The sequence below is a fragment of the Crocodylus siamensis genome, chromosome 3, assembly GCF_052110815.1.
Source record: "Crocodylus siamensis isolate JL-2025a chromosome 3, ASM5211081v1, whole genome shotgun sequence".
NCBI lineage: Eukaryota > Metazoa > Chordata > Crocodylia > Crocodylidae > Crocodylus > Crocodylus siamensis.
In genome coordinates, this window is record NC_143397.1 from 11,681,833 (window position 1) to 11,707,229 (window position 25,397).

The 25,397-nt window shown below is 45.9% G+C and overlaps 1 protein-coding gene across 1 annotated transcript in view; it reads right to left on the reverse strand.

Annotated features, from left to right (window-relative positions):
- LOXHD1 (lipoxygenase homology PLAT domains 1) overlaps nucleotides 1–25,397 on the reverse strand; it is a 190,191-nt gene that overhangs the window by 79,977 nt on the left and 84,817 nt on the right. The window contains exons 16-24 of the mRNA XM_090037209.1: nucleotides 24,108–24,405; nucleotides 22,214–22,368; nucleotides 20,282–20,415; nucleotides 19,027–19,175; nucleotides 17,448–17,552; nucleotides 16,560–16,688; nucleotides 15,363–15,527; nucleotides 10,503–10,684; nucleotides 6,714–6,830 (exon numbers count right to left, since the gene is read on the reverse strand). Of these exons, the coding sequence (XP_089893335.1) occupies nucleotides 6,714–6,830; nucleotides 10,503–10,684; nucleotides 15,363–15,527; nucleotides 16,560–16,688; nucleotides 17,448–17,552; nucleotides 19,027–19,175; nucleotides 20,282–20,415; nucleotides 22,214–22,368; nucleotides 24,108–24,405 (1,434 nt within the window). The remainder of the gene's footprint in view (nucleotides 1–6,713; nucleotides 6,831–10,502; nucleotides 10,685–15,362; nucleotides 15,528–16,559; nucleotides 16,689–17,447; nucleotides 17,553–19,026; nucleotides 19,176–20,281; nucleotides 20,416–22,213; nucleotides 22,369–24,107; nucleotides 24,406–25,397) is intronic.

The following is a 25,397-nucleotide window of genomic DNA, read 5'->3' on the forward strand; positions in this document are numbered from 1 at the left end:
TAGCCATGTTTGTCTGAAATCTGCCATAAAATAGGGCAGGATAGCACCCTCTGATACTAATTGTTTCAGAGAGGCATGACCTTTTGTAGATAATAACCGACTTCATCAGATGCTGCATCTGACAAACAGGTTGTTGCCTATGAAAGCTCATGCCTCTCTGAACCCACCAGACTCTACGGTGCCACCTTGCGCTACCTTCTCCGTGGTACTTTGAGGACGTCAAATTGAATGTCTGCATAATGGGTAATAGGATAGAGTCATGACAAGAGTTAACTGTACCGTTGTTATTAAAACCCATGTCATTGCCACGGTTTCTACTGGAGTCACCTTCTCAGTGACCATATTCTCATTACAGTGACACAAGGTATGTTATTGTACGTTAATGGCTGTAAAATCTCGTTGTAGCTACAATCTTGTTTCATTAGGGTTTGAGTTTGGCTATAAATGGTATGACAGTCTGCTGAAAGCCAATGCTTTACCCTATTCTGAGCTGTAACGAATGAAATATAATTATCAGATATAATTGGCCCACCTTGGCAGCACTTCCTTGGTGGGCAGTGAGTTTAGTTTCCTACCCATGTGCTTTCAATTTAATCTGAGAAATTACTGACCTCATTTTTCATTTGCAATGTACAGATACATCTAGGCACAACTTAGCAGTCTAATCAGGCAGCTCAGCTTTTAAAAGCTTTGGCAGCATATTGCTATCCTGTGGCAGGTCGTAATATCCTGCGGCTGATTACAGCAGCATCATGCAGTGCTCCATTTCTTCTTTTTGACGTGCCAGAATCAAAAGATCAGCAAAACTGTGGTTCGCTCCATTTTTAAAGCAACATTGACTTTAGTGTTTCCCACAGTCTTCTCACAGTCCATTATTGATATGTTGGGTTTCACTGCTGGCTGGCCTCAGGTTTAGGCCCACTTCTGTATCTGCAGACAAAGCAACAAGCACTGGGAAACTGGAGCTCGTCACAGTTCTGGCTCAAACAGTGGTACAACAGAGTCCAGTAGTGTGTTTTCCCTTGGGTTTTGTACCCTGGAAATTCACTTCTTCAAATGCCAAGAATTGGCAATATTGTTGCTTTGTTCTTTGACCCAACTAGGTTAAACAGGATCAGTTTGGGTCACTTCTTGACTAACAAATATTTAAAGAACACCTGGAGTCTATAGAAAATGACTAACTGTTCAAGTTTAGGGGGGCTCCTCCATTTAAGAAAATGCCAAGCCAATACTGGAGGTCTCCTCTACACTACAGTAAAAGGTTTGCCAGCGTAGCAACGCCAGCCAGCCTTCTTTATGCAAAATGTAACTCATAACAAGAAAAAAGTGCATTTGCTTTCAGAGTTAGACTGATTTCTGAGTAAAATAAGTTATAGCAAGAAAAGTACTTATAGGCCAACAGAAGTGCTTCTGTACTAAGATTTTTCCATAATAAAAATTCCACAAACTTTTTACCTCCCTAATCCACATGACTATCACAGCCAATGTTTCTAGCACAGACCCGGTCCAAGCAGGATAAAGCAGGGAACTGCTGCAGAAAGTACAAGAGTTTGGAAAGTCTCACACCGAGGTGTATGACACCAACGACATGCTCACGTGCGATGACTCTGTAAGACTCCTCAGTAATGGTGGCCAAATTCGAGGTATTAACCAGGCCTTTCAGACCAGGTGTCTGTGGCTGACTGAGACACAATGGGGAGGCTGGAGGAAGGAGCAAGCACAACATTAGACTATAGGGCTGTGCGAAACAGCACCATTTCGTTTCGACTTCTGTTTCGCCATTTCAAAGGGTCAGTGTTTCATTTTGCTGCTTTGAAGCACTGTTCCATTTCATTTCGTCGAAACTGTTTTGCTGTTTCAACACGTTTTGCCGTTTCGCCCATAGGCTATAATGGGGAATCATGAAAATGCCTATAACTTAGTCATTTCTTTTCTGATTTGACTGAAAACAGCCAGGATGGTAGCCCCTGCTGAGGCCACAAAGCCTGTCAAGTTTCAAGGAGATAAGTCCAGGGGTTTCTGAGAAACTGCACCTCAAACAGTTCAGAGCAAAACTCATGGCACTTGTAAGTGTGAAGGCACAGGGTGGGGGTGACAACTGCAGGGATGCTAGCCCCTGCTGAACCCACAAAGTCTGCCAAGTTTCAAGGAAAGAGGTGCAGGGGTTTCTGGGAAACTGCACCTCAAGGTGCTGACAAGCAAAACTCATGTCATGTGTATGTGTTAAGGCACAACAGGGCGAAAACTGCAGGAATGGTGGCCCCTGCTAAGGCAATGAAGCCTGCCAGGTTTCAAGGAGATAGGTGCATAGGTAAGCTGAGAGGAGATAGGTACTCAGTAAGCTGACCCCAAGGCACAGAGAAAGCTCAGTGCAAACAATGCTTTTTATGCTGTTTTTCCATCCCTCCCCCAGAGCATTGGGATTGGCAGGGACCTCAGGGAAGGATAACAGTCGCTGGCCAGCTACACAGTCAATATAAGATCAGTCCTTCCCCCTCTTCCCCCTCCCTCTCCTTAGTTTCTGTTTCCCTGCAAGCAAGCCCAGCTTCAAAACTCAAAATGTTTCGAAATTTTCGAAACATTTTGACTGCCCTTGTTTCGTTTTGAGGCTGTTTTGAAGCCTTTCACTTCACTTCAATTTTGCTGTTTCAACCTTGAAACATGTTGAAACAGCTTTGAAATGAAACAACCGTCGAAATTTCGCACAGCCCTATTCAGTGGTGACGCATAAGGGGTGCACAGGGGTGAATGTGCACCTCTTGAGAGTGCTGGTGCACCCCCTGTCAAGCCACACTCCCTGTTTAAGTGACGGGCACAGGGGCAGGCAGAAGCGCCAGGAGACCGCCCCACCGGTCAGTGCAGTTGGCCATGGGGGCCCCCTCTTTGGTCAGCATGATCGGCCACAGGGCATTTCCCCCACCCGGTCGCTGACTGGTATCGGGGGGGCATGTGCCCCCCCAACTCAAGAGGCACCAGTCACTCATGGCACTATTAGGCAAAGAAAACAAATGGGTGTTGAGTGAAAGAAACGTTGGCTGCTGAAGAGATTTGGAAGGTTAGGACAAGGATGGAGTGATGTAGAGGCCTAATGATGAGGGTGCAGCCTTGACCTTGATGAGTAGGATTCAGGAAAGCCATGTGTGTCACCCAAAGAGAAGGGAAGGGTAAAGCATAACAATTAGGCTGTAAGCATGGAAAAGGGATAGGAGAGAGAGAACTGGAAGTTTCTCTCAAGGGAGAGAACAGGAAGTTGCAAAATGTTCAGTCAGAACTGGCAGCAGGTTACCCAGGACTGGAAGTTAGAAAGACCCCCAACATGTGCACCATGACAGTATTGTGCAGGGCACGGGAACTGAGAGAGAAACAGTCCTAGCATGATTCAGCTGCACCAGCTAGGACACAGCCAGACCAGCAGCACCCTGGGATGACAGTGTCAAAGGGAGCAAGGAGACTGTGTAACAGCAATGCTATTCCACCTCTACGCACTAGGGCTGTGCGAACCTTTGGGTGCTGATTTGATTCAGAGGAGATTCGGCCTGATTTGGGAACCGAATCTCCAAATCCAAATTGAATCGGGAGAGCAATTAAAAGCTCTAGATCATTTCGAAGCAATGGGGTGTGACTGCTATAGAGGGAACAGAGATGTGTGAATAGGGAAAATACACCTGTGTGACCCTAAAAGGAGTGGGTTCTTAGACTGGATTTACAGGGAACCCAGCTGCCAAGACTTTTATTTTTGTTTAGAAGTCTCTGCCTGCTGACCTTTGTCAGATTTGGGCCCAGTCCTTGGGGGAAAGAAGGAAGTGGAAACTACCATTGAGAAGAAATAGTCTGTTAAAAATGACATTAAGAGGTGCCTGGAAAGATATTTGTCCAGTTACCTGCACAGCTACCATCTGGTTCTATATATCTCTATCTAGGTCAGGCCAGGACACAATACAGAAACAGCACTCGTTTCTTTAATAGGTAGTCTCCTCTAGGCCTGTGCAAAGTAACAAGTATTCACTTTGGATTCAGGTACAGCCATTTCGGAGGACAGTGATTCAATTCAGAGATTCAAGTCCCATGTCTCAGAAATGCTGAAATGTGTGTGTATAGCAATTTCTAAGCACGGCATTTTTTAACACCCCTTGCAGAGCTGATGTTGCCTCTCAGAAAACTGTGAAAAATATTTCACTTAGGAAAATATCTGCATTAATCTCTATAATTCTACCATCCTGTTTTTCTTTTCTTTTTTTTTTATCACTAAGTATAATTGCATGGAAACTAGAGATTTTGCAGGTCTGCAAAATCAGACGTAGATCCAGATTTTTCTAAAGCTCAGACAGGAGTCACAGAAAGGGTATATCTTTGGGGGATGTTCAGGACTACCTCCTGGATCGGAAAGAGATGGGTGAGGAATTCAGGTGATGAAAAAGTGAAAGGAGAAGACCAATCAACAAAAATAATAATTGAAATCCATCCTGCAGTTTCAATAGAAAGTTAGCTGTATCACGGGGGCACTTCTTACAGTTCTAATGCAAATATTACTGCGGTATCTGCTGCAATAGCAGTACTAACAATAATATAATTGTACCACCATATTTCCTCGGTTTTGTTCACCTGTAAATCTAGTCTAAGAACCCACTCCTTTTAGGGTCACACAGGTGTATTTTCCCGATTCACACATCTCTGTTCCCTGTATAGCAGTCACACCCCATTGCCATCTCCCAGGGTAGGTCATTCACTGGTGAGAAGTTGCTGCCTGGCCCAAGAGTACATTGGGTCAAAACTGAAATGTTCTCCAGACAGAAGGGGCACTTGAAAGGAAGCAGCCTAGGTATAGTGGGTTTTTGAGATCTGGGGCTGCCTCCTAGCATAAATTAGGTAGCTTGGATGTCTGCTCAAATACGCAGCACAGCCAGTGGGTTGATTCAGAGCCCAGAACACCCTGCAGTTTCCACTGTGCTCCTCTGTGTGATGAATCCCTCCTGAGATGCTCCATATGAGGCGGCTAAGCAGGACTGATTGTGGTGGGCCTGTACTAAGCCTGCACCGTAGGGAATGCTCCCCTGGCCTTTGCAGCTCAGTAATAGTCCCTATGCTCCAACAGAAGCTAGGGCAGGGGCGGGCAATTATTTTGGGCAGAGGGCCACTTACTGAGTTTCGGCAAGCCATCGAGGGCCGCATGACAGGCAGCCAGGGACAAATTAATATTAATTTTCTAAATATTTTAGGGGCCCAGAAGGCTGGATAGAATGGCCTGGCCCCGGGCCGCATTTTGCCCACCCCTGAGCTAAGGCCATACTTTAAACTTACCGGTTCTGGGGCCTCTCCTTCAAGCACTCTGAGCAGTTGTAGGAAGGCTGTCTCCTGAGCTGGGAGCAATGTAGCTGCATCCCCATTGGGCAGGTTAATTAGCCCTGGGGCAGTCTAACTGTTTCCATCACTCTGTGATGCTAACTAGCCTGCCCCAAGTGACGCATGTCGATGGCTACCCTACTTCCAGCTTAGGAAGCAGCTCACCCAGAGCAGGGCAGCGTGCTTGAGGGCAGTGATTCCAGGGACTGCAAGTTTACTGTACAGATACAGCCAAGCTGAACAGAAAAGAGTCACTTCTCCACGCTGAAAAACAGCCCACTTTGATGGGAGAGAGTCGCCAGCTGGTCAGCAATTAGCATGCATTGCACAGCACTGTTGGAAGGGCACGTTTTGCCAAGATTCCTTGGGAAATATCTTCTCTTACAAAAATAACCATGAGATCTTTATTGCACGTATGGAGAGGAGATTCTGAAGTCAGAAGACAAAAGCAATTCATCCGATGCACGACTGACTCCATCAATCTGTCGTGAACCTTAAGCGATGTCTAGACTGGTGGTTCTCAAGCATCTTAGGCTCAAGACTCCCCTTGTTAGGCTCAAGACACTCCCCAGAAATTCCACTTCTTAGTTTCCACTTATTTTTTAACTACAGAAAAAGAATAGAGCAGTTCTTTCATTGAAAAGACCTCAGAAAGGCCACAGCAGGGCCGAATGTCTTTACCACTGTGGATTCCTATTTGAAATCTCTCTGGGTTTATCTTGTGAAGCATGTGTGCACACCTAACAGTGCTAACTCTGTGTGACACACTGCGGCACCCTTGAAAGGGCCTCACGGTACTCTGGCTGAGAGTCACTGGTCTAAATGGCATCTGGTGTGGATGGTGTACGTACGAGCTCCAGCTCCAGCACCCTTAAGCACACTGCATTGCACCAAGCAGGGGGTGCCTGTGTTGTGCCTGGGTTGAACTAATTAGCACCCTGAGCAACAGAGCCAATTAGCCTCTCCGCCAGGTTCATTACAGCACCTGGGCAGACATGGCTACACTGTTGGTTTAGAGGTAGGGAGGGATAGCCCGCCTTGAGCTGTCCAGCATGCTTGTTGGTGCTGCTGCCAGCACAGCAAATTTATTGAATAAACACAGCTTCGGTCTGAAAATGCTCTGCTGTAAACTCTTAGCTTTGCACTATAGAGAACGGGATTCTTATACCTGCAGTGTTTTAAAACCAACATTTGAAGACCAAAACCCAATGTCCTCAGGTTCCCCAAGCTCCAGCTCTTTCATTAGCCAGCACTGTTCTTCAGGGAGCCATTTTTCACTCTTAATCCCGCTTTGGCCATCGAAGCTCTATCTTGGAAAGCAGGAGCAGCTGCCAGAAGAAATGTGCTACCAAATGTAACGAATCAATGCCTACCTTTCCGTTCGGCAGAAGTCTCCGAATATCCACCCGATCTAAATGCCAGCCGGGATTAATCCCAGCACCATTGTGCCCTATCCGTATCTTCTCGATAAAGTCGCCAACGTCCTCCAGCTGCAGAAACAAAAGTCACAGCAATAGGGGAAATAAAAGTTATACGAGGAATTGGGGTTGGCCTCAACTGTTTTATAGCTGCAGTCTAAAGGCACCAATTCGGTAGCAAATTTCCCATTTCTACTCTGCTTAAAGTTCCCACGGGGCAAATATTAACAAAGCTCTTGGTCCACGTCTTTGGAAGACAGGGCTCCACCCCCCATGTCTGGTCTGAAATATGAACGGAAATGCACCAAAAAGAATCATTTCAGTTTAGGCAACAGATTCACTGATATGGCTTCAAAAGTCCATGTGCTGAGTTGCTCTCAATTGCATTTCTTTACACTTCTCCATGGCAATGAAAGCTGAGTTTCTCCACAGAAGTTGCAAGGTTACCGGAGCTGGAATTATTTTTACCAGCTTTGTGCTAGACTGTTGATACACAATTATAAAAAGGGGAGGGATGGTTTTGAGCTTAAAGCACAAGATGAAGAGCTGGGAAATGCGTGCTTTCATTTTTGCTTTACCACAGAAACCAAGCGCCGCTCCGTGCAAGTCGCACAAAGCAACATCTTAAGAAGTGGCCACTTATCTGTGGTTCTCACTTTCTGGATGTCATCTAAGCCACTTATATTCCAAAAGAATGGCTTGCACTCAAATAATGAAACTGGGCTGGATTCACGTGTCTAGGTTACTTTGGTGCCAGCTAGTACATGAAGGCCAGCCTTTGATACCAGAGGATCTAAGGCCTGCTTTTCAAGTGGGATAGGCCAGCTTCACCAGTGCTTTGCCTTCACAAACTGAGCTGTTTCTCCACTCAGCTGGAGCTCATCAGCAGAGAAGCAGAGCTCTTTGAAATCGAAGGGGCAGCAAACCGCTGGAGTGCCTCAGCAATGCCATTCAGCTGTTAGATGCACTTAGAAATACCTCTGGACACATCACAAACCCTCATACTCACAGGAGAGTAAGGAACCTAACCCTGCAAAGCATCCAGCTTCTCTTGCATCTTGTGGTTCAGGGTCCCAACAGGATGGGGCCAAGGTGTAACTACTAGGGTCTGCACCCTGGCAGCAGAGGTTGGGTCTCGCACCCCCTCTAAGTAGGCGCCTAGGGGTTGGTGCCCTTGTTGCCCACTCCTTGTGCTAATGGCATGGGGTTAGCAAGCATTCTCTCTCACCCCTATATAAACAAGACTGTCACTTTCTCACTAGCCTGAGCATTAAAATCATCAAAATTCACCCCAAAATGCATGCCCTTGTCCATGCTCATGCATGCACTTGTATATTTGGACATAAAGGAAGATGATGCAATTTCTTCTCTGCCCAGCCTGAATAATCCTCCTCAAGTCAGGTGTGTGACACAGTAAGAAAGTGTCACATGACTGTAAAGAGGGATGTTAAAGTAAAAAAAAATGTGTTTACTGCACTCTATAGGCATCTCTGAGAAACCACCACTCAAAACCTCAGCTGACAGCATTTTCTTCCGTGCTTTCCGCAGAATACAAAACAGCGCCAACAATAAAAACGCTAGAACAAAAAAGCAATTCTCCGCTTTTTATTTTCTAAAATCCCAGAATACTTTTAAGGTCTATTGAGCTTCGAATTATGGCTCCTCACAAGTAGGTGATAAAAGAATATATTTGAGCTCTTTGCTGCTCTCCCCCTGGAAGAGGACCTGATCAAGAACAAATTAAATTTTGGAGGCCAGTTAATTTGCTGCTGCAAATCCACAGATCAAACCACATTTTCATTTGCTTCAGCTGAGAAAACCACAGAAGTTTGTGGTTCTTCCACAGGGACAAACCAATTAGAAGGACAAGAAAAATAAAATAATACCCTATTCTAGTTGTGTACACAGTAGTTAAATGGCAAAGGGTGTTAGGAACAAATCCCAACAAAGGTCAGTTCTATTCTGGTTTCTTAATCTGTCACGCTGTGAATCTTTTCTGTCTCATGCCCCAGGAGAACATCTGGGACAGACAATATTTTGCCTGCCTCATTCCAGGATTTGAGGTCCATTATTTAAAAGGTGATATGACATGCTGGACTGTCAGTCTCTGTATTATATCCTGGGCATGAAGATATCAAATAGTACACCAGACAGCCAGAGCAAGACCGCTTCATCTTGTGCCTGCAGTATTTGCACGTATATAAGCTCAGACTGTACTGGACACAGTGGGAACAGGAACTGCTAAATCCAGTATTGCTTATGTAAATGCAGAACTGGATACATAATTAGCTGATCTACCTGCATGAATATATTCCTTGATTCACTAAAAGTATGTGTCTGCAAGTACTTCAGGAACAATGTAATGAGGTCTTTTAAAAACTAAGTCCAATCTATTTTAAAAAATCATATATCCTATAATAATGTAATGAAGTTCTTTGAAAACTTGATCCTATTAAAAAATCATATACCCTATAATAAGGTAATAATAGTCCCTAGGTCCAAATGGACAGGGGAAGAGACTGATAATAATGAGGCCATGATGATACAACAAAGGTTTAGACCCCGGGTACTCAAGCTCCAGCCCATAGACCAAATGCACCCTGTGGAGTCAATGGTATCCAGCCTATGGGGCTCCCCAGGGCTCGGGAAATTTGGCAGCAGGGGGGCAGCAACGAGTAATACTGACACCCTCCCACACTGCCAAATTCCCAAACACTAAGCCCCACGCGGTGGGTTAGGGCCAGGCCATGCCTCCTCCCCCAGCAGGGCTGGGTCAAGCCCCTTTCCCCGCCATGGGGCAGAGCTGCCTGCCTACCTCCCCCCTCTCCTCCTGCTAGCACAGCTGGATGGGACTTCCAGATGTACTGGGCACTGCCTATTGGGCCCACAAGGCAAAAAGGTTGAGCACCACTGGTTTAGACTATCCATCCTAGATACACAGCTACATATTCTAGCTCAACTGTGCAAAAGAGTCTTCTGAAATTGCACCCACAGAATGGTGCATGGAGATCTTACGCTCCTGTACTTCATTCCAGACCTTGCATTGGAAAGCCTTGGTGTGTCAGAGAGCAGTAAAGACATTTTAACCATAAACAAGTGCTGGATGACTTTCCTGAAGACCAAAGTCCTTTCTTTATCCTAAGAACAGATGTGTCTCGGGAAATGGCATAAGTGCAAGCTTCTACACATTGTCCTGCCCTCATATCTTCACCCTAACCTGGAAGAATCAGCTAAGAGGGGTAAGACTGCATGTCCATTCCACTACTGCCCACTTGCATGTGCCAGTGCTTAACGCAAGAGACCTCATGATCTGCTTTGCTGGTAACAACTAATTGCGGCTGAATGAGAACTGGCACCCAGGGATGAAAACCTTCCTGTCCCATTCCTAATATCTTCAGCTATGCAGTCTCAGAGCCCTTAGGCTTTCTGAGAAGCTATTGATTCATGTGAGAATCAATGTAGTGTAGCACACATCTAAAACAGATCAAAATAAAAAAGGACTTTTCCAAAAAGGGTTATGACAACAGGGCAGCACACATTTGTTTCTGTAATGCTTCTCCATGAGATGAGTGCTTACCACCATCGGTAACGTAGGTCATGGTCTGTTTTAGACAATCACGTGGGCCCTATTATTGTATATGAACATCATATGCACAGTCTTTTAAATGTATTGATCTTCGTAACAACCCTGCAATATGCCCTAAATTATCGCTCCAGAAAAACAGCAAACATCTTGGATTTTACCTCCACAATGAACTGGTTCACTGAGTTCCTCTCAAAGTACATCTTTCGCTCCCTCTTGTTCAGGCACAGGGACTTCTGTCGAGTAGAGATCCCGGTATTTCCATACAGAACAATGAAGACATCGGCATCAGTGCCAGCTCCAAAGATGTCACTGGTGTATACTGTGATCTCGTAAGGGACAACTAAGTCAAGCAAAGAAAAAACAATTAACTGTGAGCAAATGTCTAGACCAGGGGTGGCCAACCTGTGGCTCCGGAGCCACACGCGGGTCTTCAGGAGTTAATATGCATCTCCTTGAATCTTTGCACAAGCGCGCGGTGACCAGCTTCCAATTGGATTTCATTGGCTCTGTCAACAAGTATTTGGAGCCATTTGGATGCTGAGCACTGTGTGCTTGTGCAAAGATTCAAGGAGACACATATTAACTTCTGAAGAGCTGTGTGTGGCTCCAGAGCCGCAGATTGGCCACCCCTGGTCTAGAAGGCTGCAAAAACCTACAACTCTTTTAGCAGGCAAAAAAATCACACCTAGACTAGCAATGTTAAAGTTAAAGAGAATTGTTAGGCATTCGACACGTGGAAGCCATAAACAGCTAATTGTTACATTATATTGCATGTTGTCGGGCCAGATTCCAATTCAGTTCTATTGGGAGAGCTCTGGAGAGGCACTATGTCAAAGAGTGAAGCCAACAGTACCACTCTTCCTTGGAATCTGAGATCAGACTGATGTCGGCATCTGGCTCATGGCACTTCGTTGCAGGAGTCCGAAAGTGAGAGAAATATCTGCTTTGCAAACTTATTGAAGCTTGGCCTATCTCCTTCTTCCACTGAGGGGTCTCTGGTGCCAGGACTCTTTGCAGCCCGTGCACATTTCTACCAGAGCAAGTGGGTGCAAAATGCTACCAAACCCAAGTGGTGTATGCCTGAACAAGGTGCAGGACAGTGATGAGCTAGGCCTTTTAATCCTTCTAGGGTCCTTCTACCTCATTGCTGTTCCCTTAGCCTGCCTGTTCCTCTAACGCCCTGTTGTCTACATCTCTTCTCTGTCCCATGAGTCTCCTTTCCACTTCCTCAGTGACCTCAAGGGGGACTGATCCCAAGGATAAAGGGCTAGACTGCAACTCCAGAGACCTGGATTTTATTCTTGGCTGTGCCACTGAACCGGTATATGACTTTGGCAAGTCTCTTCCCTCCCAGTGCCTCAGCTTCCACATGAAACCTGTTCTCTTTCATGCCATGTTTCTGAGAAGTACGGATGAAAACGGCCAGGTAAGAGCTGTGCATTATTGCATTATCATTATTATTGGTTTCAACTGCCGTAAGGCCTTCCTTGAGCTCTATGGGGAGACAGTGTCTGGACTCTCACACTCCACTCTCAGCAAAAATTTGGCCCATCATTTCATCTGTCCCTTGGCTGTCATCACTGTCACCTTCTTCTCTTTACCTGCCCTATATGCAACAAGTCCCATTTCAACCATTCCTTCCCCTTCTTCTTATCTGCTCCTACTCCTCGGCTCTCCCACCGTGAAGCCGTTCCAACATTTGTTGCTGCTCTTTATTACTCAGGTTGAGCTCAGCGTTTTTGTTCAGAACAGATGGACTGTTTCTTGCATCATTTCTGTTAGCACCGGAGTAACTGTGATTAGGCATATCAGAGATAATCATTCATTAAATGTCTAAGCTTTCTAAACACAGATCTCTGGAGAATAGAGATGAAGAATTCTTTTTTTCTAGACAGACAGCCCAAAGCTACTTGATATTCTTGTTGACAGAGCCAATGAAATCTGTTCCCTTGTGCTGCATGTAAACTGAAATAGTTTCCTGCCATATGTTGGAAAAAAAATCCCGAAGACAAAAAAACCCAAAACAAAACCAAAAAAAATCACAAGCTGTGTGTTCTGAATTAAAAATGATTTGCTCTACTCGAGTTCGCTATGTTTGTTCTTGTTACCTGACTATTAACATCAGCTTCGAACTGAATCAGCAAAGCAGCGCTGTAACAAGGTCACAAGCAGCCCAACTTTCAGCTGTCAGACTCCCCTTTCATTTACATGGCACTTTTAAAGTTGTATACCCACAGGCATGATTTTAATTGGCATAACGATGGCCTGTTTTTGTCGTCCATGCTTTGTGAAATAATTTTGGCATAAGCCGTCATGAAAACAGATCAGCTCATTTCAGTCACCTCTGGCAAACTAAAATTGCTGGGTTAACGGCTGGGAAGCTAGAATATTGTTAAGAGCACAATGGGTGCATTTAAGTGGGGTGCTGCCTGGGCTTAGTTTTAGCAATGTGCAACACTTCTGCCAGGTGGACCTGATTGCTGGTTCGAGACACTGCATAAAGGCTGCTGACACAGATTAGCTCTGTATACATTGCACATAAAGGCACGGCATTCCACAAGCCCTTATGTCATGTAATACACTAGAGCATTTAATGAACAATATAAGCAACTTATGCATCAAGGCTTCAATGCCACACCTGAAAAACACTGGGAAACCAGTGTGGAAAGCAAATGCAAGGTTTTGTGCGCAACATTCATTCCCATGTGGAGGGCAGGCATAAGGGCTACACAGCTATGCCCTGTGAGTGACTTCAGTGGAGGACAGGCACTGCAAGTGCACCTCACCTGTCTCCATATTTATTCTTCCAAATGCAGGGTCAGCTGTCTTGCAACACACTGAGTAAGCAGGAGATGGCGGCAGGCAAGGAGCATCCCCGTGTTTTACTGGGAAAATGCAAGTGAGGGATGGCCAAAGCAGTGGAGATGGTGGCATGAAGAGGATGGCATTAGAATAGGAAGATCAACATATATTCCTGCATACAACATGCACCTTTTTTGCCAAAAGCCAGCTGCAGAAAACTGGACTGCATATAATATGAGAAATACAGTAAGAAGGAGTCCTGCCACTTATCAAGCAAAAGCAAAATCTTCAGAGATCCACATATAGCAGAACAATGATCAGGCCCGGTCCCTTCATTGCTGCTACTCAGTTACTTCCTGCAAGGAATGATCTTTTTTTTTTTCAGTCTGACTTTCAAAAACAAGGTAGGTATTACATTCTGGGGCATGTCATATGCAAGAAAATAAGGTATTTTAGCTGCTGAAGGCTGGATGGCTTGCAGACAAGAGGGTGAGAAGCAGAAGATAGCCCAAGGGAGAGCCTCTTGGCATGAAGCCGTGTATCATCTGCAGACACAGGGAGGGACTGTAGGAAGGATCGATGGTAGCTACATGGTTCCTCACCATGCTCTGAGCACCTCACTACCTTTAATATATACCTCGTCCCAACAGTCCTGTGAGGAAGGAAAGTGCTATTGTCCTTTTTATAAAAATTGAGAATTGAGACACCGGGACTGGTAAATAAATCACCTAAATGGGACTTCAGCTGAACGTAGGTGCTTCAGTCACTGTGGGTGTCACTGACCTTTTACAGAATACCCTGGTAGTACTTGGTCAGGAAGTAGGAGATCTGTGTCCTTGGCCCACCTCAGCTTGAGGGAATTCAAACTCACATTTCCTACATCCCAAGAGAGCACTTTAATCCCCAGGCTCTAAAACAGGGGTGGCCAACATGCGAGACACATGCCACAAGTGGCACAGGTAGCCTCTGTGCAGGATGTGGCAGAGGGGAAGGGGAAGGCAGCACAGCGGCAGATAGGGCAGGGAGAAGAAAGCAGAGATCAGGCAGGGGAAGGGGAGTGGCACCTGGAGAGGTGCAGGGCTTAATTTGTGGCACACCTGCCCAGAAAGTTGGCCCCACTGGTCTAGAAGAGCCTGGGCTGGGTTCTCTCCACCCCTCTAAAGCAGCTGGGCCACAGGGCTGCCAAGAGTGCACAGGTCACAAGCCCAGGACTGCTTGTGCTCTTCATATTCAGTAGTCATTAGATTAAAAAATCCCAGAAATAGTCCGGAGAGCACAGACTGTCATCCAGGATTGCCTCTCCCAGCTGAGACTTGCATTCTTGCCTGCACAGCAGCCTAGATGCAGCTAAGGGAGCGCGGCCTCCACAGGACCCTGACACTCCCGCTCCAATCCCTCTGCCTCTCCATTCCCCCTTTCAGCACAGCCGAGAGGTGAGAGGACTGGAGAAGAAGGGCCCAGCTCCAGTGCCGCAGGGACCCTGGCGGTTGGGAGTAGTGTGCGACGGGCAAGCCCAGCTTTGGGGGCAGCGGTGCCAGCAGGACCTGAGGGGTTGCTAGTGTGGACCTGGCAGAGCCCTAGGACCTAGAGCAGGAACCAGAAGCTGGACAGCAGGCAGGTTGTCCACCCTCCCACTTAGACATAACCAGAAGAGAAACTCCAGAATAAACATTGCATTTCAAGCCGTGCTATTCTGGGGTGTTTTGGCCACTTTTAGTGTATTTCAGAATGGCTTGTGCGTGCATGCAGCTGGCCCTTGGAAATATTTGAGTCGTTACATGTGTCCACATCCTACTATGCAAAGCAAAGGCAATAGCACCACCATCACTGCATGCCCTCAGAAGTGCATTCTGCACTCTGGATCCAAGAGGATGGAGAAGTGTCACGTGAGGCCTTACTTCAGGAGAAGGTACAACTTCAGATACACCCCAGTGCTTTGGGCATCCTTTTGGCTAGCTCTTAGGGACTCCCTTAGCCACTTGGCTGTTTGACTTGGGAATGGACAGCCCCCTAAAGAAAGTTAAAGACAAAGAAGAAACTTTGAAGGGCTCATGGACAGAGGACGAAGGGTTTTCCCCATCCAGATAAATGCAGATGGCTTCCAACTGTCCTCTTATTAAGTGAGCACTGAATCTTATTGGCAAAATGGCTCGCCACCCTGCAAAAAAAAACAAACCAGGACCCAGAAGACATAAGAGAATCAGCCCTCTACGTACACGGCACATATTCCCTCGTCTGTAGCGGCGCAGGGAAGATAATTCTCTCAGTGAGTCCATCGTCCTCCAGTTTATCCAGCCAGCGACCACTAGGGAACATCAGGCATTTTCCAAGCGATGGGGCATCGATTTCCACCCATTCCAGAAACCATCCAGTGCAGTTACCTACAGGCAATTATTGTGGATAATGCATACCACCAGCAAAGAGCTTTGCAGCCAATCACAAATTAATTATCCTCTTCAAAGTCTCTGTGAAGTAAGGGTTATCGCCTTTTACAGATGGGGAGTTATACTAATCAAGGTACCAACTGCTGACTTTCCCAAAGTTCAGAGGCACTCATAGTTTCATAGTTGGTAGGGTTGGAAGGGACCTATTAGATCACCGAGTCTGACCCCCTGCCCTGGGCAGGAATGAGTGCTGGGATCAGATGAGCCCAGCCAGGTGTCTGTCCAATCTCCTTTTAAACACCTCCAAGGAAGGGGACAGCACCATCTCCCTTGGAAGCTTATTCCATATTTTGGCAACCCTCACTGTAAAGAAAGGACCATGGTCAGAGCACGGGGGGATCCCCTTAGACAGGCAGCACCATGTTCTGACTTCTAGACTCTCTCTCTTACCCTGAGCTCTTTTGCCAGAGTCTTAGACCAAAATTCACAAAAGCGACTAGTAGTTTTAGGTATCTCAATTTTTGACTATTTAACCGGGTGGTCAGATCAACTAGCCTCTCTTGAAAACCCAGGTTATTTGTCTGAATGCCAGACCTGCATTTTATTATCTAGAGATCCCACTTGGAATCAGATCATTTGAAAGCTTATCCACCAAAAGCATATGTCCTGATTATGTAACGGAAGGTGCCTACAATATTGAATGCTGGATCAGTACCTTCCCTTTCAGCCAGAAGTATTTAAGATCTCTCTTCCCTCCTTCTGCTTCCTAGGACTGGCTTTATACAATCTCTTTAAAAGCTGCGGTGCTGAAAACCTCATAAACAACTTTCACCTTGCGTGCCCTCCATTGAGGTACTATATCTAACTCAAATCCTAGGCTTCCCGGGGCAGGAATCTGTCGGTCTGTTCCTAAAGCACCAGACACATGATGAGTATAATGTCAAGGGTGGTAACAATTAGCGCATGAATATTTTCAAATACAAGCACCTGGTGGAGCAAGAAAAGCTGTAGCATGCCATCCCGCCCTACCTTTATTGTCATGGCCAATCTTTATTTTCTTCAACTGTCCAAGGTCCACAGCTTCCAGTGTAAACTCATCAATCTGCCCTCGCTCAAATTTGTTCTTGTAAGTCTTTGAGGCCTTGAGGCTCATTATTCCTGTTTTATTTAAACATAGAGTCATTGGCTGGTTGATAAAAACCAATCGTTTGGGATGGTCAACAGGGCAGTAAGGGACATATCTAAAATAGCAATAACAGCCTTTTACAGCTTGAGAGTTGTGTTCAAATCCATCCTCTCACTCAAAACTCCTACCTATGTCAAAAACCCTCAGACAAGTCATGTCACTCTTCACAGAGGTGCCATCAATACTGTAGCCCTGGGGCTGTGGAAGTTGTGCTCTGGGTGCCATAAGGCAACTGGCCCTACATGCTTCTTGCTTGTCTCATTCGCAAATGCTATAAATCACTACACACATAGTCAGCCCCAACACAGTTGTCTTGTCAACAGATCAAATGTGTTCTGTGACATCCACGCTCCTGAGGAAGAGCTGGGTTTGTAGAGTGGGCGGACGTCTCATTGCAAGGCAACCCCGTGTGCTCTATTGTGGGGCTGCAGTCTAATCTCTGCTGTCAACGACTCTGTTTCTAGTGTAAAGGAGCAGACTTCTAATGGACTACACAGATGGATGGCAATTGAGGGTCTGTTCCTTAATATTCATTTTTAAAAAGCACTGAAAAAAATTACCCTCCTATGTGTTCTGATGAGCAACAGGTTTTCAGTGCAAATGTGAAATCATATAAGAATAGATACGGTACTGAGAAAAACAAAAGAAAACTGTCAATCATTGCAGCAGATTATATCAACAGTGAGGATCACACATCTTTCAATCATAAAGCAGCTGTACTTGGTTCTCACCTGTGTCATCTTTTGTCCCATAGAGTATTATGAAGACATTGGCATCTGTCCCAGAATGCTTCCTGTCCCCGGTTCTGACTCTCACAATATACGTCGTCGATTTAGCTGTCAAACAGCATATTTTGATTTGAGGGTGTGAACTCTGAGCAGCTATTAATTCTACTGCTTTTCTTGTTTCGTTGCACAAATGATTTGTTGGGCTTCCTCTCTGCCCTTCTTCATACTGAGAAAGCTCTGAGAGTAATTCCTGTTATTTGCAATGATGCTTACTGGGGTGAAACAGGACTGTTGGGAAGTATGATCCTCTACTGCTCTGTCATTCACTAAAGCTTTCTTCATCTCTATAGAAGAGAGATGCTCAGACTTCCTATTAGCTTTGTGGGGGCACATCTAGACGTTCATTGATGAGATTTAGATAATGCACATTAAACCAAGTACCTCCATTGTGAGATACTAGAAAAAGATGCATTAGCTTATTTTAATGTGCATTAGCTAAAGATCACAGTTTTTTGCATTAAATCAGCATGTGTAGATGCACCCTGGGAGTCCCAGTTACTGCTTCTTGCTGCAGACTAAAACACTTTATTCTTTTTTTCTGATAGCACCATTGGGTGCATGTATATGCATGTTCTCACATGTATAAAACAGATGTGAACAGTGGAGCTTACATTTTTGTGTGTGCATGCATGTGCAAACACACACACATGAACACACACGCACACTAGCCCTTCTCAGTATCATCCTTAGTGTCTTTCCCAGCACTAGCACCAGCACCTGAACACTACAGCAAAGCTCGTGCAAAGTATGGGAATACCTAGAGTTCCCCAAACTACAAAGTTCAAGGCCAGTATTTTCAAGACTGAGCCCCTAAAGTTAGACTCACAATATGAAACCAGGGCTGTGGATCTTATTCTATTAACTGGATTAACTTTTGTGACTCCTTTGTTATTTTCTTATTTGCCTCTCCCAGTATCTTCACGCTCATCCCCTCTTCTTCCTCCTCCCTTCCCACCTTTTGTGTTCAAATTACACATTCCCCTTCATTCACTGAGCTATGCATGTCCTTTCACAGCACCTGACAAAGCAAGCGTGAGTTCATGAAAGCCTGTGCTCTCTCTAGATCTTATTTAGTTGGCCTGTAAGGCACATATCTACCCCTGCTTTCTGGCTTCATTATTGAGTGATCAGTGCTGGAAATCAAACACAACAGAGGCAAGGTTGTTCCGGAAAAATAATACAACAGGGCACCAACAAGCGTAGGTGTCTAACTTTGATGGCAATAATCACTGGTATTCCTAGCTACCTGGCCAGATCCATGATCAAACCTTCACCTATTGCTATCCCATGCTACAACATGGCTACAATATATTGCTTCAATCTGCAAGATAATTGAAATGCATGGGAGATGAGGGGGTCTCAGACTCCTCTTAGGCCAGTACACACCTTGCTATTTTCTCATACCTGATCCAGGAGCTGCATTTTTGTTGCTCTGATGAACCCTCTAATTGCTAATGCTCTTTGCACTATTTATAAGACGAGTTGTTTTTAATTACTTATCAGATTAAAGAAAAAGACAGACCTTTCTGCTCCAGGCCCAATGATGTAGGAGACTGGTCTTCGCTGCTCACATCTTTCTTTACAAATGCTTCAGCCACTGGAACCAGTTCCCTCACAATCTGCCCATCATCTTCCTCCACTGCCAACCACCGCTGGCATGGGAAATAATACCTACAAGAACAACAGCAGTGCCCTGCACTTACACAGGACTTCTCTTCAGAGCATTTCACAGGCATGAGGAACAGCAATTAGCAAAGGGAAGAAGCTAGTGTGGACTTCACTCAAGCTCAGATGTTAAGGTCCACTGGCTAAGGCCAACCTCTCACTCCTACCCAACTCCTCTTGGTTTCACATCTCAGCGGCAGGTATGCTACCAGAGAGATAATCCGCCTCCCACCAAGCTACCAGACACATTTGGCCCCATTGCAGCCCGTGGATCTTCTCACATGCCCATAGTTAAGCACGCATCTCAGAGCTATGATCAACGGGCAACTCAAGTTTTACTCAGCCATTTCCCTCTGAAATTAGTGGGAGTTTGCCAGACCAGCACCTTTGGATCAGGCTCATAGTTCTGACTTGTCCCTTGTATGTTAATAGCAAGCCACAAGCGGGCAACAAGCTTCTAAGTAACGCTCATAGAAAGAGGCCCATAAGTGGAGGAGAGCTTCCATCAGACTTTTCTGAATGGAGGTTGCTTCTCCTGGAAATAAAATAGGTGGGTTTGGTTTCCAAACTCTTCCATGAACTCCATTCTGATCCCAAGTGACCTGGGGGATTTGCCAGCTCTATCGGTACAGAAGACTTGTCCTCACGGTGAGCTCTAGCTTTGTTATTCCCCGTCAGCCTGATTCCATAATAGCTGGGTGTTGAAGGTCCCTCACCTTGGCAGCTTCCCGAAGGCACTCTCATGATGTTGGGGGGGTCACAGAAAAGGAAACAGTCTGGAGCTGTGCTACCTTTTCAGCAGAGCTGTGTATGGGTGATGGTAGCCAGAACTGATATACATCCTTCAGGGACCTCTCTAGATCCCCTCCCTGCTCCACACACAGAGTCGGGGATCCTTTGCTCAGGATCCTAGAGCACTCCCTAATCTCCGAGCTGAGAGGACCAGTATTTTAGGTTTCCAGGATGACTCTCCAGACTGGCTGAGCTGATTATGAAACTACAGTTGTTACATCCTTCTGCCTTTTTATACTTTAAAGCCTCTGTGTTTTTCTGATCGGAAAAGCATATCCCATCTTCCAGTCAGGTTAACTGAATGCAACAAATTAACTCACGTGGTGCTTGCATTGAGATCGACAGCCTCCACCCTCTCCAAGTACCAGCTTGGGTTTGTACCAGAGTTGTCGTGACGGATCCGGATTTTCTTCAGTGGTCCCAGATCAATGGCCTTGATAGTGAATACATCCTCCTGCCAATATATAAGCAGAATGAGATGAGCGTGTTTCACACACAAGTATCGAGGGGGGCAGGGCTCGGGACAGGGAACTCATTTCTGCTAGGAAAGTGAAAAGTCTGTCTGGCTTTTCTCTAAAATACTAATCTTATTCCTGGATAAGTTTACAGCAGGAGTGGTAGGACAGGACAAGCAGTTGTGGCTTGGCAAGCAGTAGTCATGTTTGCACCCTAGGGTTGGGGTATACAGGTAGCTCCTGTAATATGGACAGTATCCGATAATCGCATGCTTCAGGGATGCTGGGCACTGGTTGTAAATGCTGCTGCCTGCCTTCTGTGGGGGAACAGTGCTTTTGCCTCTACAACAAAGGCTGGAGGTTTCTGAGCGGGGTATGCAGATGCCCGTGCTGGTACGGAGAAGACCCAGAGAGACTTAGCTAAAGGGTTTAGCTCTTCTGTTCAGGGTCCTGCTGATACCCACATTTAGGGTCAGGAAGTAATTTTTCCCCTGGATCAGTCTAACACAGACTGGGGGGTGGGAGGGACGTCTGCTTTCCTCTGCAGTGTGGGGCATAGGCTTTTTTCTAGGATCTTCTGATAAATATTAACCTAGTACTTCTATAAAATTGCTATGGCAAGGCATCAGGCAGTGCCCTCATCTCCCCTGCTTTTACTAATGATCTGCTATGGAGCCTTTTTGGTGTTCGTGGTATTGTGCCTTGTAGATTCCCTGGGTTAACGATTGCCTACAAATGCAAGGGACTGGATGCAGTGGCCCAGGAGATCCTTTCCAATCCCGTGTTCCTATGTTGCTACTGCTACCACCTTTTACTTGTAACTCTTATTTTTTCCAGGTCAAAGCTTTCTTCCCTTATTAAAATCCACATTGTACTTTGACATTTGAGACAAGATGCAAAGGCTATATAAGTTGGTGGAAAGATGCCTATGGAACCGCTGGTTCAGATCACTGAAGCGTTTCCCCTTGTGTCATTCACGACAGCCGTGGAGTTCACCCATTAACAGCTTCATTTTGACAACATAGGCCTTGTCACCATCTTTTTTTAAGCCTTAATGAAATGAGCTTCTTGGTAAAGTTTGGGTTCATCTTCCCACCAAAGCAGAAGGTATCATGTCTATTACTTCAAACGCCTCCCACTTACCAAAGTACGATGCTCTCATTACCATTTGACTGGAGCCGAGCTAATAAATCATTTTGTGATAATTTGACAAATTCAACCTCTTCTTCTATGTGCAAGCTGTCTACAGCCAGATTACTGTTCTCTCAATCTTTTTCAGCACTCAAAGTTATTCCTTGAACAATTCTGCCCTGTCATGGTTATTATGTTGATAGCTTATGAACAATTTGTTGCGAGGATTCAATTTACAATCCACATTGTTGAACCGTAACTGAGCATAAAGGTAGCATGGTGATGTTTTCATCCCCTGATTGGATGAGAGTTACTTTTGGAATCCACTTTGAAGTGCAGTTTCATCCTAATATTCATGTCATACTTGTGGCTTTCAGGAATGTTTGCCAATAACCTCAATTACCAGAACGTTTCCAGGAACTAAATGCAATGTGGGGCTGACATGTAGGAGAGGCAAATTCAGGGGTTTTTTTCCAAGTGAATATTCCCTGCAAAATGTTTGGAGGGAAAACTCCCTGCTTTTTGTGTTTAAGATACAGAAGTGACATTTCCAAATATTTCATTCAAGGAGCCTTACTGGGAAGAGGGAGTAATGCACAACCACCTGCCCGTCATAGAGAACAGAGGCTTATGCCAGCCTTTTGTTTGCCTGAGTGCATGCATTACCTGGCCCTTCTCAAACTTGTTCATGTTATTGGATCTTTTCAGATGACGCTCCCCGGTATCACCTTTTTCTTCACCGTATATGTTCACGTAGACATTAGCATCAGTCCCAGCTCCCCATGCAGTCCCAGTGAAGACATGGACTTCATATGAATTCTCTGTATGGGACGTTGCAAAGACAGATCATTGGAGTTATAGAGTGGGTCAGTGCTGTCATAGCCAGTTCCATTAATCTATGTATTTGGTGGGAATAAAGGTTCACCACATACCAGGCCATAAGGAAAAAAAATTCTCCCAATCTCCCTTCTGTTAGAAATTTGTTTTGACCCCTGAGCGTGACAGCTTCTCTCTCATTTTTGTCCTGCCTAATTTAAAGACAGCCATTCTCACCTCCTTATAAAAGCAGATTTTTTAAAACACTGATTTTTTACTAAACCTGTGGCCTCAAATAGGTCTTGAAGCAGTGACTTCCACAGGTTCATTATACACTGTAGGAAAACGTATTTCATCTGACCATTAGTAAAGTGGCTGTCTTAGTGTTTTGGTGGGAGCGGCACAGCTGTCTGACACCATCACAGGGTGAGATTACACATTACAGTTAGATCATGTTAAGAGCACCTAAAACTTGAACAATCACACGCTGAAGCTTATTAACTAGTACTAAGTGCCCTTTAGGTGATTTAAAGTTATGCCGCTTTGGGCCAGGATTCTATTTGAGCCGTGCTGCTGAGCTTGAGTTAAATTAACTTGTGGGTGTTCACCTGAGATAAAACCACCAATTTGTAGTCCTCCAGTACCCCAGGAGGCACAGCACACAGGTGGACTAGCTATCATTCAGGATTCTGCAGCTCTGGACTGATGTCTGGGAACAGCAGGAAAACAAGTGGATGGGGATGGGGTCATGGGGAGGGAGAAAAAAGGAGTAAGCGGGGGGAAGAGGATCCAGGGGGAGTGGGGCATGGGAAAGGATAGGGGGGCAGGATTGAACAGAGGAATCAGGATGAGGTAGGAAAAAGAGGGAAGTAGGAGGGTGGGGACCGGCTGCCCACTCTGGCCCCCAAAATCCCCAGACCCCCAAATTACCCTTTCCACCTCCAGATCAGTCCCCTGTCATCCCAATTGCCTCCTCTGCCCAGCATCAGTCCATCTACCTCTGGATCACTGTCCTGCTGCCCCAATCAGCTCAAGAGTAGCAGAGGTGCCAGTGGAGGGTTCTCCCCTCCCTGCCTACTCTTGGGGTCCCTACAGACCGTGCCACCCCTCCGCACTCAGATCCAGTCCCTGCCAGGTGATACAACTGAAGGAGAGGCAAAGGAGAAGGGGGCAGGGGGTGCAAGGTGCTTCCAGAGAGGAGTGGGGCCTGGTGGAGCCTGTATCTGGGTGCATGGTGGTAGCATGGGCTTCAGGGAGCCCGGAAGCAGGCAGGGAAGGTGATCTCTCTGCTCTGCTGCCACTGCTGCTGCCATCAGGCTGATTATGGTGGCAAACCAGTGATTTGGGATGGCAAGGCAATGATTTTGGAGGTGGTCAACGGGTAGCAACTAAACAGAATAGGCAAGAAGGAAGGGCAAGAAGAGCAAGAAGAGGTGGTCCCTTGTCTTATGCTGTGACTAGACAGCCAGTGAGCAGGAAAGGCATGGAGTGGACTTGCAGCCCCTAATCATACCCCTGCTTGCCAGCCCTCTATTGGCATATCTGAGCAGTGCACATTAGAGAGGGTATTAACCCCGAACATGTGACTGATCACTACCATTAATTAACCTTAATGCAGACTAACATTGCTTAGAATTAGCACTTGCTCGCTCTAACATATAATCTCACCTACAGTCTGCTATCGGACCATAACCGACCGTACACAAAAGGTCTGACACACACACATTCCCTTTCTGACATTTACCCTCAAGTTCAGATCCTTCCTCTGGTACCAGCTCTGCAACTATCTCCTTATCCCCTTCATCTTTAGCCAGCCAGCGCTGGGCCACAAAATTATAGACTTCCATTTCTTCTTCTGGCACAGACTCCTCATCTTCTTCCTCACCAGATTTCTTTTTTTTCTTCCTTTTCCACTCATTATCCTGAACCTTTTTTACCATCCGTTTAATTGTGACATTCTCCAGGTACCAGCCATCTCCGATGCCCTTCCCATCATGACCGATTCGTATCTTGTAGATTGAGCCAATCTCCGCAGCCTCTACCTGCCACCAAAGAAAAAAATCTCAAACATAGGTAGTGTGAACTGGTAGCAGCCCTAAGTCTGACCAAATTCTGTCCATTTGATGGTACTATTAGAGGCAAGTCTTGCTCTTTGGGTACAAAAAGGTGCCACATTTGTTTCAGGTGAACACATTTTATCCTGGGAAAAGTGCAATCATTCAGACATCCAACTCTGCTGTCCCAGGATAAATCCTAAAAAGGCTCATAGGGTAATAAGTACCAACAATTTATCCTGAGACATCACAAAGTGCTTCTGAACAATTATCCTGGGATTGCATCATTGATTCCTAGAATAGGATCTGGCCCCAAGTGTCTCTTCAATTAAGCTTTGCACTTAATTACAGTTTCATAGTACTTAGGGTCAGAAGGGACCTAAACAGATCATCAGGTCCGACCCACAGCCCCGAGCAGGAATGAGTGCCGAGGTCATAACACCCCAGTCAAATATCTGTCCAGCCTCTTCCTAAAGACCCCCAAGGTAGGAGAAAGCACCACCTCCCTTGGGAGCCCAGTCCAGAGCCAGGCAGCCCTAACTGTAAAGTAATGTCTCCTGATGTCCAGCCTGAACCTTCTTGCTAACAATTTGTGGCCATTATTTCTAGTAACCCCAGGCGGTGCCCAGGGGAACAGAGCCTCCTCCAATTCCCGCTGGTCCCCCCGGTGGATTGTAAATGGTCACCAGATCCCCTCTCAGCCTTCTCTTGTGGGGGGCTCAATAGATTTAGGCCCTTCATCCTCTCTTCGTAGGGCCTGGCCTGCTGTCCCCTGACCATGTGAGTGGCCTCCTCTGGCCCCTCTCCATGTTGTCCACATCCCTCTTGAAGTGCAGCACCCAGAACCAGTGCCGCATAGAGGGGGAGGATCACCTCCTTGGACCTGCTCGAGATGCATCTGTGGATGCATGACAAGGTGTGGTTAGCCTTACTGACCACTTCCTCACATTGGTGGCTCATGTCCATCCTAGAGTCCACAA